We start from the raw sequence: 16,455 nt of genomic DNA, 5'->3' as shown, positions 1-16,455 counted from the left end.
TTCAGCCAAACAGGCTCCCGGGGGGTGATAGACTTTTTTTTCCATACATCTTTCTGACATGAATATCTTGGGATTCCCTCTGTTTCACTCTTTCCCTTGTCTGTTACTTCTTTAAAGAAGGAAAGGTTTTTCCTCCTTGCCAGTCTATTCATCCCATGTATTCTTTTTCCTTCTTCTGTTTCCTTCAACACGTTTTTTATCAGTTTTTCCCACTACCATTTGCCACTTCAATCTCTCCCACTCAATGGGCTTATTATCCACCACCTGAAATCAAACACAAACATTCCTCTGTGCAAAAAAACAACAACAGCAACTCTATTTTTTTAAATCTTCTTGTCTTCCCCAATCCTCAAAATTCGTGAAAGAATCCTCTATACTCATTTGCTCAAATTCTTACCATCTAGTCCTTCTTTAATCCTCTCTGATTTGGCCTCTGACTAAATCACGCAATGAAAATAGTTCTCTTAAAGGTCACCAGTGACATTTATGTACCAATTATATACATTTATTCACTCAGAAAATATTTCTTTTGTGCTTGCTGTGTACCAGGTACATGCTAGACTAGACACTAGAAGTACATCTAAAAAGGATAAAATTCTGGGCCGGGTGCAGTGGCTTACACCTGTAATGCCAACACTTTGGGAGGCCAAGGCCAATGGTCTTCTCCATTTGAGGTTAGGAGTTTGAGACCAGCCTGGCCAACAGGGTGAAACCTTGTCTCTAATAAAAATACAAAAATTAGCTGCACATGGTGACACGCACATGTAATCCAGCTACTCAGGAGGCTGAGGCAGGAGAATTGCCTGAACCCAGGAGGCAGAGGTTGCAGTGAGCTGAGATTGCGCCATTGCACCTAGCCTAGGCAACAAGAGTGAAACCCTGTCTCAAAGAAAGAAAAGAAAAATAGATAAAATACTTTTTGTCAGAGAGCTTATAATTTAGGTGAGAAAACAAATAAGTAGAGAACTACAAAGCAGTGGAAGAGTTCCAATTCATTAAGCATAAGGCAATGTGAAAGTAAAAGAAACAATGTCTAACTCAGCCTTTATGTGGTCATAGAAGCTTTTAGGTAGAAAGAGGCGTCTCTTAAAGGTTAGAAAAAGTATTCAGGTAAAGAAGGGGAAGAGCAGTGTTTCTAACACAGAAAGTATCTTTCAGAAAGGAACCTAAAAGTTAATATGCTTTTGATTATCTGCAAATTCAGTAACACAAGTGCAGAATTTGTTTAGGGAAGTCGATGGAGATAAGACTTTTACCTGAATTGAATTTTAAATTTATACTTAAATTGTGTGTGTGTGTGTATGTGTGTGTGTTCCCACTCCTCAAAACTTTGATCATATAGACATGTGTGTGTGTGTGTGCGTGTGTGTGTCCATATATATACTTTTTGCCCAGTTCTCACAAATGAATCTGTGACTTCAAAATATAAAGAGCCGCTACTATAAATGTAGTTGGGAGCCAGGTGTGATGGCACATGCTTCTAATCCCAGATACTTGGGAAGCTGAGAGAAGACAGCTTGAGTCCAGGAGTCCAGTGCTGCAGTAAACTATAATAGTACCACTACACTCCAGCCTAGGCAGCAGAGTGAGACCCTGTCTCTAAAAAAATAAAATAAATGGGGCCGGGCATGGTGGCTCATGCCTGTAATCCCAGCACTTTGGGAGGCCAAGGAGGGTGGATCACGAGGTCAAGAGATCGAGACCATCCTGGTCAACATGGTGAAACCCTGTCTCTACTAAAAATACAAAAAATTAGCTGGGCATGGTGGCGCGTGCCTGTAATCCCAGCTACTCAGGAGGCTGAGGCAGGAGAATTGCCTGAACCCAGAAGGCGGAGGTTGCGGTGAGCCGAGATCGCGCCATTGCATTCCAGCCTGGGCAACAAGAGCGAAACTCCATCTAAAAAATAATAATAAAATAAAACAAATGTAGTTGAGGACCAGCTTATAAAAGGCTTTGAATACCAAGCTAAGAAGTTTATAAATTGTATGGTGAACACTTTAGTTTCAAGGCAGCTCAGATTTTCATTTCTGGGAAGTTTACTTTCTGTAATGTGAATTATCATGTAGAGGAGCAAAACTGCAGAAAGGGGATTTAGGAGACAGGCAATAGTTGAGGAGTGACATGAATAGTGCTTGATGCTAGAAACAGTGGGGTTGAAGAAGAGGGGATGGTTCAGAAATATTTAGAAGATAGAATTTAGATTTTGATCCACACTTGGCCCTGGGTCTGGCCCCCTTGGACAGTGCACACTCTGCACAAACCTACGTAGTACCCCCTTCCAAATGCTTATCATCTTATTCTGGTGGAACTAAACATTCTGTGTCAAATTAAGCATCGAAATGCTTGTCTTATCTTGCACATTTCAAATTCTTTGAGATTGTTGTATCTTTGGATTGTCTATTCCTTATAGAGTCTAAGAGAGAATTACACTTAGTAAAGATCCAAAAACCATAATAATGATGCTTACATGGCGTCTACTCTGCTCTAAAAGCTTTGTATATGTTAATTCATTTAATTCTCATAACCTTATGCAATGTGCACTATTATACCCCCTTTTTGGCTGAATTTTAAAAGAGTCATGGGGAGGTTAAATTGCTTTCCAAAGGTCACACACTAGAAAGTGGTGGAACTGAGATTCAAACTGAGGCAGTCTGGCTCCAGGGGCCGTGCTCTGAGTCAGTATACTACACCAACTGAAAAATTGGAAGCTGTTATTTGAATACACTCCAGCGATTGGTAAATTCAAAGCAATGTATAAAATGTTTTAGTCCCACAAGATTAAAAGTAATATTTGGATTTATGTGGAACAGCTAATGAATTTGTTTTCCAATCTTCTTGTTTTAATCCTTTTAGAACCAGTTCGAAGATACAAAACTTACCACAGTGATGTCTTTAGTACTCCCAGTGAAAGTCCATCTGTTATTTCCTCTGAATCAGATTTCAGGCAAGGTAGGAGGCATCTGAAACAAGCAAACTGTTTTTAAGAAACCATGATTATTATTATTATTTTCAGTAGTGTTGAAATATTAATATGAGTTGTCAAAAAGAATATACTATATAAAGTTGCAAAGTTATAAAAAGCTGCTGGTTACCCAGTAGTATTGTAGGAACTAAATAGCAGTTTCATCAAATAATGATGTAGTCCTTTTTATTATGGAGATAATAATTCATTGTCTTTAAAAGTAGCATGATTTACCTCAAAAGAGTTTAATAACATTATGTTGTTAATTTGGTTCTGTGAATTTGATTTGTACAACCCTATGTCTGCTGTTTGAGTTTTAAATAAGATTACTCTCATGTATTTATCACCTGTGCCATAATTTTTTCATTCATAATTAGTGAGAAGAAGTGAAGCGTCAAAGAGATTTGAATCCAGCAGTGGTCTCCCCGGGGTAGATGAAACCCCAAGTCAAGGCCACTCGCAGAAACCAAGGTATATTATAAGAAAAAGTAGTGATATTTCCAGTGACCAGTGTTTGTTTTTTATTTGAATTAAGTCGAATTTTTTGTTTGTTTTTCATTGTGTTTGGTATTCTTTTGAGACAGAGTATCGTTCTGTTGCCTAGGCTGGAGTGCAGTGGCATGATCTCAGCTCACTGCAACCTCTGCCTCCCAGGTTCAAGCAATTCTCCTGCCTCAGTCTCCCAAGTAACTGGGATTATAGGTGCCTAGCTAATTTTTTAATATTTAGTAGAGACTCAGTTTCACCATGTTGGCCAGGCTGGTCTCGAACTCCTGATGTTGAGTGATCCACCCGCCTCGGCCTCCCAAAGTACTGGGATTACAGGTGTGAATCAAATATAATTTTTTTTAATTATCCTTCTTCCTTTATTTTTTGCATTTTGCTTTTCTCTTCCTTTCCCTTTGCTCTCTTGGTTTTTATAAAAGTTCTCAGAAATTTATCCATTATGTAAACGAAAAAGTATCGGAATCTTTTAACATCATAATCGACTCTAATTATTTATAGTTGTGTTTGATTTTTTAAATTATCAATATGAACATAAAATAACAGAAAGGTGAGGGCATGGGATTAAAAATCTGTGAGAAGATAGTAAACCTTGATTTCTAAGAGAATAATACCTCTCTTGAAAGGTTGGAATAGGCTCAGCCAGCAAACATTCAGTGAGTATTTATTTGTTGAATGAATAGTTAGTAGGTTACTACTAAGTAACCTATTATGTAAGAAGTTAATTATTAACTGCATCTTTCCTGGCTTAAAAGAGGTTATCTGTTTTGTTTTGTTTTGTTTAAGCCAGATTTAGGCTGTTTAGAGTCCATTTCTTTACTGAATTATTTAGTGAATTTCTCATATGGTGTTAGTATTATGTTTGTGCTCAGCTTAGAATGATTTACGTTGTTTAAACTGAAAGGTGTCAAGTCAATAGTGATGTGTGTCTTTGTCCTGTTTGCCCAGGTCCCTTACCTGAACAAAAGATGTTGTTAATGCTAAGCATTAATTTCAAATTTGTAATATATTAGAGAACCAGAGGTTGCTTCAGAATTTACTTCTAAAATGTGGGAATCCTTTCTAATTCTTTATTTCAGTTTGTTTAGTTCAAGTGCCACCAAATACAAAAGCATCATTTGGAAATTAACAAAAACTTGCCCCTTAGCTAATTAATTCTGCCAGATACTATTTCACATCTGTAAACTATTAATAGATCAGGTAACCCTAGCCATGTGATTAAAACAGACTATTCGCAGTTTAGAGTCTACATAATTAAATACTCTGCACTAAAATTATTCCTTAGTTAATGGTCCCACTTTTTCTTTCTCCTTTTTTTTTTTGAGGCAGAGTCTCTCTCTGCTGCCCAAACTGAAATGCAGTGGGGCTATCTTGGTGCACTGCAACCTCTGTCTCCCTGGTTCAAGCAATTTTCCTTCCTTAGCCTCCCAAGTAGCAGAGAATACAGGCACCACCATGCCTGGCTAATTTTTGTATTTCTAGTAGAGATGGGGTTTCACCATTTTGGCCAGGCTGGTCTTGAACTCCTGACCTCAAGTTATCCACCCACCTCAGCCTCCCAAAGTGCTGGAATTACAGGCATGAGCCACTGCACCTGGCCAAATGGTTTGCTTTTAATTAAAGTTGGTTTTTTTATTTATTAGACTTTTTAAAAATAGCCTATAATTTTTTTCTTTGAGGAAAACTCTAGCAAGTATTCATTTACCTAAAGCAATCTATATTTGTGTAATAATATTTTAGATTTCTGTGTCCTTGTGATGACCCCATTTTGATAATTTTGAGCTAAGAGGTGGGAGACAAAGATCTATGCTTCATGTTACACAGTATTCTTTTTTTTATTTTTATTTTTTAACTTTTATTTTCAATTTGGGGTACATGTGGAGGTTTATTATATAAACATGTGTCACAGGGGGTTGTGTACATACTATTTTGTCAACCAGATATTAAGTCCAGTACCGAACAGTTATCTTTTCTGCTTCTCTTCCTCCTCCCCTCTCTCCACTCAAGTAGACCTCAGTATCTGTTGTTTCCTTCTTTGTGTTCAGAAGTTCTTATCATTTAGCTCCCACTTATAAGTGAGAACATGTGGTATTTGGTTTTCTGTTCCTGCATTAGTTTGCTAAAGATAATAGCCTCCAGCTCTATCCACGTTCCCGCAAAAGACATGATCTTGTTCTTTTTAATGGCTGTATAGTATTCCATCATGTATATGTACCACATTCTCTTTATACAATCTGTCATTCATGAACATTTAGGTTGATTCCATGTCTTTGCTATTGTAAATAGTGCTGCAGCAAACGTTTGTGTGTATGTGTCTTTATGGTAGAATGATTTCTATTCCTCTGGGTACATACCCAGTAATGGGATTGCTAGGTCTAATGGTAGTTCTGCTTTTAGCTCTTTGAGGAATCTTCCATACCATTTTCCACAATGATTGAACTAATTTACAATCCCACCAACAGTGTATAAATGTTCCCTTTTCTCTGCAACCTCGCCAGTGTCTGTTATTTTTTGACTTTTTAATAATAGCCATTCTGACTGGTGTGAGGTGGTATCTCATTGTGGTTCTGATTTGCATTTCTGTAATGATCAGTGATATGAAGCTTTTTTTCAAATGCTTGTAGGCTGCATATATGTCTTCTTTTGAAGGTGTCCTTTTAATGTGCTTTGCCCACTTTTTAATTGGGTTATTTGTTGTTCTTTTGTAAATTTAAGTTCCCTACAGATGCCGGCTATTAGACCTTTGTCAGATGCATAGTTTGCAAACATTTTCTCCCATTTTGTAGGTTGTCTGTTTACTCTGTTTTTCTAATGAAGCAAAAGCATGTGGGGATGAACAGCAATAAAAACCCAATACTAAATTGCACAAAGCTCAATGATAAATTGAGGGAGAATGCTTTTTAGAAGTGACTTTTCTCTATGTATCTAATTCAAAACCTATGAATAGTTAATATTATGCCAACCTTTAGCCAATTGAAAACTCTTGCTTTCAATATAAACAATAGAAATAGAGCTAACAACTGGAAGAAATTAGAATATGTATTAACAATTGATTTACAGCCAATTTGTTTTTTTTTTTATTTTAAAACATATTCAAGCAAAATTAAATCATTTCGGGAGCCTTATGTTAATTTTCTTCATAAGGATCCTCAAAAGTGTCTAGGTTATGAGAAAATCTTAATTTTAATTGTTTCAAGACTTTACTCACAGATGTATTAAGGCCTCCATATTTGTCAAATCCTTGTGTAAGGGACAAACTATCTTTTTTTTCCTACTTCATGGGGACAAAAAGCCCATGTGGTGTTGATAGCATCTGAATGAGAAATATGTTTAGGTGAAAGAAAAATATTTCTTTTTTTCTTTTTTTTTTTTTTTTTTTTTTGAGACAGAGTTTCACTCTTGTTACCCAGGCTGGAGTGCAATGGCGCCATCTCGGCTCACTGCAACCTCCACCTCCTGGGTTCAGGCAATTCTCCTGCCTCAGCCTCCTGAGTAGCTGGGATTACAGGCATGCGCCACTGTGCCCAGCTAATTGTTTGTATTTTTAGTAGAGACGGGGTTTCACCATGTTGACCAGGATGGTCTCGATCTCTTGACCTTGTGATCCACCCTCCTTGGCCTTCCAAAGTGCTGGGATTACAGGTGTGAGCCACCACACCCAGCCCAAGAAAAATATTTCAAAAGGTAGATTGTTAGCTATATGTATGTATTGTCTTCTGTTAAGAAACTCTATTTCTTTTAACTAGTTTCATCTACTTTCTTTTCACTTAACTACACATTAACTTAAAATACTATCTAAATTCCTTATTCACTTGCAGAACCCTCTGATAATATCCTTAACATGCTGGTATGTAATCAGGAGTCCTGTTTTCTTCTGTAGGTCATATATTCATAAAATCTATAAATAGTGCTGTATTTGTACATGTTGCATACTTCTTTACAAAAAGTTCCATTTCCTTTAGCTAGAATAAAATGGCAAAACAGATCCAGAGAGTTCTGTTGATTTATATCATAGTGGGGTCGGGGGAGGAGATTAACAGGAAATTATGAGTCAGATGCAGCAGAATGAGTAATTTTTTTTATTCTGAGCTATCAAAAGTGTCTTTCAGTGACCAAAAAGGGCATTCAAAGCAGTTTCCAAAGAGAATCTGTAAGCCTTTTTATGTATTAGCTTTTGAAGTATAGTTTATACATAGTACATTCCCACTGCTTCTGTGCCTCTGCTTGTCGAGGTAACCTTTATTTCTGACTCCAAACAGTCAGAGTTATTTTTGTGTTTGATTTTTGTCTCAAACTTTTCAGTTTTATAGACGCTTTGGTTAGATATCACAGTTGTAGATATAACAATGATAACTACTTTTTTTGCCTTTTAGTAGCTCTGATGTGAAATAATTTTAGCTAGAAGGTTGTCATATTTTATGAAAATAACAGATTTGAATTTAAATGTGTAGATTCAAGGTCTTATTATTATCTTGGACCTTCCCCTTAAGTGAAAGTGAGCCATAAAAATATGTTCAGTTATTGACTCTACAAGTAATCATTGAGTACCTACCATGTACTAGGTGCTTTTAGATACTAGAGTTGTGAACAACACAGAAAGTCCCTTGAGGGAAATAAGAAATAACTAATAAACCATGAAAAAGTAAGTAAATAATATACGGCCATATAATCATGGTGCCTTGAAGAAAATTGAAGCTACTTAAGGGGATAGGAAGAATGAGGAGTAATGTCCAAATTCTGTTTTATATAGGTAGTATGATCAGAGTTTCATTATTGGAACAAAAGAGGCTCCTAACACTCAAGAAACTTCAAGGGTTTTAGGAGCTCTTTGTCAGGAACTGAAGACAAAGATCAGATGCATATTCCTTTCCCTTCCCTTCCCTTCCCTTCCCTTCCCTTCCCTTCCCTTCCCTTCCCTCCCCTCCCCTCCCCTCCCCTTCCCTCCCCTCCCCTCCCCTCCCCTCCCCTCCCCTCCCCTCCCCTCCCCTTTTCCTCCCCCTTCTCTTCCCTTTCCTTCTTCCCTTCCCTTCCCTCTCCCTTCCCTTCTTCCCCTCCTCTCCTCTCCTCTCCCCTCTCCCCTCCCCCCTCCCCTCCCCTCCCCTCCCATCACCCAGGGTGGAGTACAGTAATACAATCCCAGCTCACTGCAGCCTCAACCCCCTCACCCCCAGGCTCAATTAATCCTATGCTTCAGCCTCCTGAGTAGCCAGGACTACAGGTGTTTGCCACCATGGCCAGCTAATGTTTTGTATTTTTTTGTAGAGACAGGGTTTTGCCATGTTGCTCAGGCTAGTCTCGAACTCCTGGACTCAAGTGATCCAACTGCCTCTGCCTCCCAAAGTGCTGGGATTACAGGTGTGAGCCACCATGCCTGGCCTGTATATTTATTCATACCATACTGTGTAATGCAAAGATTCCTCTGAGATGGAAAAATAAAATTTGTTTAAATTCTTCAACTTTACTTAAAATTAAGTTTTCTTGATTAGCCTTAAAACAATTGTTTTCCTCCCAATCCTTACCTGTCTCCTCTTTTCTATATAGCAGGCAATATGAAACACCCTTCGAAGGCAACTTAATTAATCAAGAGATCATGCTAAAACGGCAAGAAGAAGAACTGATGCAGCTACAAGCCAAAATGGCTCTTAGACAGTCTCGGTTGAGCCTATATCCAGGAGACACAATCAAAGCGTCCATGCTTGACATCACCAGGGATTCATTAAGAGAAATTGCCCTTGAAACTGCCATGACCCAAAGAAAACTTAGGGTAAGTTGATTCTCAGGTTACTACACATCTAAACCTGCTCTCACAGGGAACTCTTGGGCAAAATACTTTTAAAAATTGCTATAGGTATCTATCTAAAATTACCTGAAGATGAAACTGAATCCCATGTTTCTTTCTACTGGAATTAAGTATCTTTTTGGTTGATATTAAAATAAACATATAGCTGTTTTCACTATTTTATTTTAACTATAACGTAGATAAATTTAGAGTATCCTAACTATATAATTTAAAAGTATATTTATAATCCTTAAAGTTAACTGGCTCTATTTGGTATTGTAGGGGATTATTTTTTTAATATTATAAATCTATTATCCCATATATTGAGAAGATCAGACATGGAAAGTTCAAGCTGAGTTCCAAAGTTCAAGAATGTTATCAAGTGCATTCCACCTTTCTGAGAATGTTTTCAAGGGCATTTCATCTTGCTGCTCTGTGATTCTCAGAATTTTAGTAATAATTCACTTTATAGTTAAAAGAGGTCTCCATTAGCTCCAAATGTCATATCCTAATATTTACAGTATGAAAAGACAGGAAGGAACAAGTCTGTACCTTGCATCTTGTGGTGGATATTTTTATGTGTCTGTTCTTCTAATTGATGTATTTTTCTTTCAACATATGATTTTATATTTTTATAAACATAAAATCAAAATGAACATTTTCTCATGTAAAATATCTTAAACACTTTACAACTTCTATTATTGTTACTGCTGTAAAGTATTATGTGACTTTACTGTGTACTGTAATTTCTTTAGTCCATTCCCAGTTATTATACATTTTAAATGTTTCTAATTTGCTGTTGAAAGTAATGCTCTATTACAGGGCTCCCTCCACAGGCCAGCACTGGTCCATGGCCTGGTCACAGCAGGAGGTGAGCAAGGAGTCAGCATTACCACCTGAGCTCCACCTCCTGTCAGATCAGCAGCAGCATTAGATTCTCATAGGAGTGTGAACCCTGTTGTGAACTGCTTTGCGTGTTCCTTATGAGAATCTAATGCCTGATGATCTGAGGTGGAACAGCTTCATCCCAAAACCATACCTTCCTACCTGTCTATGAATAAATTTTCTTCCACAAAACCCATCCCTGGTGCCAAAAAGATTGAGGACTGATGCTTTAATGAACATTCCTATAGCTAACTCATTGCAGATAACTTTCTCCAAGTAGAATAGCCAAGCCAAAGGCAGACACTGTTTAAGACATTTGATACATATTGTCAAATTACTCTTCCAAAAGTTTGTGTCAGTTTATGCTTTCTATGGTTATGACTGTTTTTTTGTATTCTTACCTATTCTGGATATTATTCTTTCTTACTATCACCAACTTGAAAGGTGAAACAATATCTCATTTGTAATGTTAGTTTAAAATAATTCTTCAAAAGCAAAGTAAATATTAGTAAACATAGTAAAATTTAGAATGTTTTTTTCTTTTTAGTTCTATACTAAGAAATTATATTACCCTATTCTATTTTCATTTTTTGTTCTTTGTTTCAGAGGATTATCTTAAAAGCCCATTTATATGCTCTGAAGTTAATAGAATTCAAATTTCCTTCACAGTATTCTAAGGAGAAAAAACTGTTGGGTGGTGAAAATTGCATTGAACTACAAATTGGAAGACACGTATTCTATTCCTTATAATGCTGTTATATGACACTTTGTACATTTTAAAAACCTCTTTATTCCTCATTGGGCTAATTTTTTAAATGTGGAAGTAGATTATAGTTTATAAGACACTATCCAATTTTAAAGTTTTTAGATTCTAATAAAATATAACTGCATGTATTTCAGCTAAAAGGAAGAAACTCAATAAGATTTCATTAATTCATTATTATCAATATCTACATCAAAACTAAGCAATTGACAGGATGTCATACAAAATAGTGTGGGCTTCCAATATAGTAATTCAATGAGCAGCACAAAGGGTACCTGTATATACACCCCTTTTTCCTAAACCATAGTTTCAGAGAACTAAACTAGACTTTGGTTCATTCACAATTCGTAAATTATAGATCGTACCTTTATAGCATACCAGTTATATGTCATCTCACTAAAAGCCTATTTTGTTTTTTAGGCAGTCAATTTCTAGCTATTTCAAACCAAACAATTCTTCATCAGAGATATGCTGTATCAGTGATTAGATAACTTGAACTATTGGTCATTAAAGGACTACATAGTGTTTTTTATGAAAAGAGCTAGAGGTTATATTTTTGAGGCTGAAAAGAGTAATAGGACTAAGAGGTACAGTTTCACAATTGAATGAATATTCTTTTCTAAGACATAAATTTTTAGAATTTTTTTCTTCTTTTGTTACAAACTTGTTCATACCTTGTTGCCATAGTTGATCTTTATTACATTCTGTGTTTTCCATGGCAAACCATATTCATTCTTTCTATTCTTGCTTAAAATGTGTCCTGTTGGGTCACTGAATATTAAGCCTTAATGTTAAACTTTTACTTTTACATAAATGGTATCTATCGCATATTATATACTCAATTAAATTGAACAGAATTCCTACACCAAGCAATCAAATGAGCTGTATAACCAAATGCAAATAAGAAACCAACAAAATTAAACTCTGATAATGTCCATTAATTCAAGCACACACCTGCACATACGCGCAAACCACCTGCCTCTGGCCTCAAGAGTAGCCCTGGTTTCATTCTGCCTTTTGCCAATTAAGTCATAATCTTTCAGTCTTTTCTCAACCCTTCTCCCATCCAGAGTCTAACTTGTTTTAAGTTGTCTCCTACGCTAGTCCTCCCCCTTGGCCAAAACCCTAGAATATGCAAGAGGAGAAAAAGGAAAAGGTAGACTGAGAAGCAGTAAATAAGAGTGTGCATTCCACGTTCCTCATCTTATGGGTCCTTTATTTCCTGAGACATTTTCTTGCTGGGGACATTGATAGGGATCAGAGACTATGTGACTGATACTATCCCTAGTTGCCACTATTTAAAACAAAAAGTGCAGTGTCACAGGTTTCCAAGAACGTGATTACAGGTGGATATGTATAGGCATAAAGTAGATGTCTTTTAAGTATGACCAGGTTTTTTTTTTTTTTTTTGGTTTTTGTTTGCTTTTAATTTTTTTTCAAGAGACAGGGTCTTACTCTGTTGGTAAGGCTGGAGTTTAGTAGTGTGATTATAGCTCAAAGCAGCCTGGACCTCCTGGGCTCAAGTGATCCTCTGGCCTCAGCCTTCTGTGTAACTGAACTACAGGCATACACCACAGTGCCCAGCTAACTTTTTATTATTTGTAGAAACAGGGTCCAACTATGTTTCCAAGTTGGTCTCAAAGGCCTGGCCTCAAGCAGTCTTCCTGCCTCAGCCTCCCAAAGCTTTGGGATTAGTCACCTGGCCTACAACATGCTTTAGGCTGAATATCACTTTCTAAGACAATGAGATTCTAAGATAATACGTTAGCAATATTAAGCCAAATCTTTATATGACCTTGATAACTCTATATTACTTCTTCAAGCCTCTTTTTTTGAGAGTCTGATTCTATTTGAATGCCAAATGATGAAAACCCTGTAAAACAGTGTAGAAGTGAGGCTTTTTGTTTGACATCAATAGTAGAAAACAAAGATGAGAAAAAACTTTAGTTTAAACTTAATGTAAGGCATACTCCATTCCTGTTCTTGGTAATTCCAGTATATGTCCTCACTGAAAGATTCAATATTTGTTTTAGATCCCCTAGTTCTAATGTGATTTTATAGTTTCATATGTAATTTATTATTGTAACATTGTTTTCAAGAAAAAAGCTAGAATAAATGGTTAAAAAAAAAAAAAACTACTGATTCTGTTTATGTGATTTGCAGAATTTCTTTGGCCCTGAGTTTGTGAAAATGACAATCGAACCATTTATATCTTTGGATTTGCCCAGGTCTATTCTTGTAAGTAATAAAAACAATTTGTGTCACTCTTAGAAAATAATTTTGATAATTTAGTATTAAAAACCAGTTAAAATTCTTATAATGCTTATTTTAATAAATGCCACATTTTTTCAATTTTTCCAATTGTAGACTAAGAAAGGGAAGAACGAGGATAACCGAAGGAAAGTAAACATAATGCTTCTGAATGGGCAGAGACTGGAACTAACCTGTGATACCAAAACTATATGTAAAGATGTATTCGATATGGTTGTGGCGCATATTGGCTTAGTAGAACATCATTTGTTTGCTTTAGCTACCCTCAAAGGTACCAAGAAATTTTATATTCAGAGTGCAATATAGAAACTTAGTAACAAGCAGACTTCCTATGCTGCTTATCATGCCTGACCTCATTTTGACAAGTAGTAACTAAATGAACTAATTAGTGTAAGTGAGTTAGGAACTCCCTTTCTTCTCCCAGCTGCTTTCATTGTTTTAATAGCTATGTTTGTTAGTCACCTTCGGTATCTGACTATGAAGATTTTTTATTTTCTGCTATGGCTATATAAAAATAGATTTTAATTATATTTTAGGGGTCATTTTATATGTTAATGGCCTACATGTATACTCTAGAAATTAATATCCTAATATGAGTCTGAATGTATAGCAAGACCCTATTTCTGAACTTCCACATCAACTTCTTTGGCCTACTATCTTAAAAGCATAGTGTCTTTTTTTAATGTCAATTGACATTACTTAAAAAAAAAAGACATAGAAAATGTCTTTTTTATGTTAATTGATGACTAAAAATTAATGTCTTCACATGTCTTTTAAATATTGTATCCACTTAACTCCCTGACGTACACAATCACAGTGGTCTAAGAACACAGCTTCAGTAGAAGCCTCTCCTCTTTATCAGTTAGAGTTGCCATACCAGTAAGAAACTTTTTGGAACTGATCTCCTTTTTAAATAAACCATTATATTTATAAATTACTCTTTAATATTTAGGTTTTCTGTTTACCTCAAAATTTAACTTGGAATGCTTAGACAACAAAGTACCATAAATGACAGTTGACAGGCTAACGGATCCTAAAACTCTATAAGCTCATAATGTCTTCTGTACCCTAAAAGAAATATTTTCCTCAATATAGCTTCATGAATTCTTGTGCCTTAAAAATGAATAATTTATGCTGTAGAATCATCCAATAACTACTCAGTTAGTACCTACTGAGGTTCTGTCACTTACTAATCTCACTTTTAGACAAGTCAGTCAATGTTGTCTACATGAAGCTAATTCAGTTCATCCAAATTTCTGCTTATACTATACCTAATTTCTTATAGATTCTGGTCAAATCAGATTGTATTGAATAATTCTTTTATTTGAAGAAAGTAAATAATAGTTAACTAATGACATTAAAAAATAAAATGATGCATGTCATTCCTCCTAGGTTTCAGCTGGTAGCTCAATAATAAGCACTTAGCTAATATTTATTAAATGTTTACTATGTACTGTGTGCTTTAACAAGTGTTTTCATTCATTATGTCATTTGATCCTTATAACAATGCTGTAAAACAAGATTTATCACTATCCTCATCTTAGAGACAAGAAAACTGATGTCTAGAGAGGTAAAATGATATATTCAGTGTTAGACAGATAGTAAATGTTGTGGCCAGATATTGAAGCTAGGACTGTATGTCTCTAGAGCCTCCATTCTTAAAAGAGTGGGTCATACTGCCTTGCATCTACATACAGTGTCTCAGAGCTCCCTGACACATTTTTAATAGTCTTGCATTTATATTCTCATATGATACTATCTTATGCAAGTCTGACTCAAAAGTGAAGAAGTCAGAAGAAAATACTATTTTTTTTATTTTATCTGAATATTTTGCTCATTCTGTTTTAGATAATGAATATTTCTTTGTTGATCCTGACTTAAAATTAACCAAAGTGGCTCCAGAGGGATGGAAAGAAGAACCAAAGAAAAAGACCAAAGCCACTGTTAATTTTACTTTGTTTTTCAGAATTAAATTTTTTATGGATGATGTTAGTCTAATACAGTGAGTACACAAGAGTTTCTCTTTTGCTCTTTTTGGACACCGGTCCTTTGACCATTTAGTTTACTGATACTGAATTACTTGATTCCAATCAATGATAATGTCTGCTTTATATTAAAAGTAATATTTTCTTCAATACAGTTTATTTAATCCTTATGCCTTAAAAGCTTAATAACAAGGTTAATAATAAATTTATGGAAACTAACCTTACATGCCTATAATAAAAATCACCCCAGTATTCAAAATCAGAAGCCAAGATGTCTGTGTGTATTTGTTTTTCTAGACATACTCTGACATGTCATCAGCATTACCTTCAACTGCGAAAAGATATTTTGGAGGAAAGGATGCACTGTGATGATGAGACTTCCTTATTGCTGGCATCCTTGGCTCTCCAGGCTGAGTATGGAGATTATCAACCAGAGGTAGGATTTATATTTTTTTCCAGGACCATTTTTGTTTGGTGTTCTTACCTTTAACATAGTTAAGTATTTGATGTTTAAATCTGAAGTTGTTGTCGTTTTGTTTGTTTATTTGTTTGTTTTGAGACGGAGTCTCACTCTGTCACCAGGCTAGAATGCAATGGCATGATCTCAGCTCACTGCAACCTCCACCTTCCAAGTTCAAGCAATTCTTCTGCCTCAGCCTTCTGAATAGCTGAGACTATGGGCACTTGCCACCGTGCCCAGCTAATTTTTGTATTTTTAATAGTGATGAGGATGTCACCATGTTGGCCAGGATGATCTCGATCTCTTGACCTCACGATCCGCTCGCCTTGGCCTACCAAAGTGCTGTGATTACAGGTGTGAGCCACCGTGTGCAGCCTAGATCTGAAGATTTTTGAGGCTTCTTTGGTATCTCAAAATGACCAAGTACTTCATATATTTTGATAACATAATATCATGAAGCATGTGACTCCCCCTTCCCCATTTAAAGTTATCCTATTTTGGAGTTTAGAAATGGCTACCACTTACCCCTCCTTCTCCCAAGTTCTAACCTATAGAGATTAGACACAGGAGTTATTAGTCAAATATAGATTAAAAGGATCTTCTGCCTTCCACATGATAGGCTGGCAGCCTGGCAGAGCACACTGTATGGAGAACTGACAGTATACTTAAAGCCTGATGTTTCTAAATAAAAGTGATCTAAGAGGAAGCAAGGGGCTAAAAACTGTGCCATTGGAGCACCATCCTTCACAATGTTCATCCTAAACTATAGTGACATGAGGCCCTTGAATGTCACACTCCTCAACCTTGCTAATCAGTTCATTTTATATCACTGATTAAAAAAGA

The 16,455-nt window shown here is 36.1% G+C and overlaps 1 protein-coding gene across 18 annotated transcripts in view; it reads left to right on the top strand.

The window, feature by feature from the left end:
* PTPN13 (protein tyrosine phosphatase non-receptor type 13) overlaps nucleotides 1-16,455 on the top strand; it is a 215,805-nt gene that overhangs the window by 114,670 nt on the left and 84,680 nt on the right. For all 18 annotated transcript variants that reach the window (XM_078366891.1, XM_035294556.3, XM_035294558.3 and 15 more), the window contains 7 exons: nucleotides 2,857-2,952; nucleotides 3,343-3,436; nucleotides 9,011-9,233; nucleotides 13,060-13,134; nucleotides 13,264-13,438; nucleotides 15,016-15,169; nucleotides 15,450-15,588. In XM_078366891.1, the coding sequence (XP_078223017.1) occupies nucleotides 2,857-2,952; nucleotides 3,343-3,436; nucleotides 9,011-9,233; nucleotides 13,060-13,134; nucleotides 13,264-13,438; nucleotides 15,016-15,169; nucleotides 15,450-15,588 (956 nt within the window). The remainder of the gene's footprint in view (nucleotides 1-2,856; nucleotides 2,953-3,342; nucleotides 3,437-9,010; nucleotides 9,234-13,059; nucleotides 13,135-13,263; nucleotides 13,439-15,015; nucleotides 15,170-15,449; nucleotides 15,589-16,455) is intronic.

The sequence above is a fragment of the Callithrix jacchus genome, chromosome 3, assembly GCF_049354715.1.
Source record: "Callithrix jacchus isolate 240 chromosome 3, calJac240_pri, whole genome shotgun sequence".
Taxonomy (NCBI): Eukaryota; Metazoa; Chordata; class Mammalia; order Primates; family Cebidae; genus Callithrix; species Callithrix jacchus.
The sequence above is the reverse complement of the archived record's forward strand: the minus strand, read 5'-3'. Positions and strand labels throughout refer to the sequence as shown.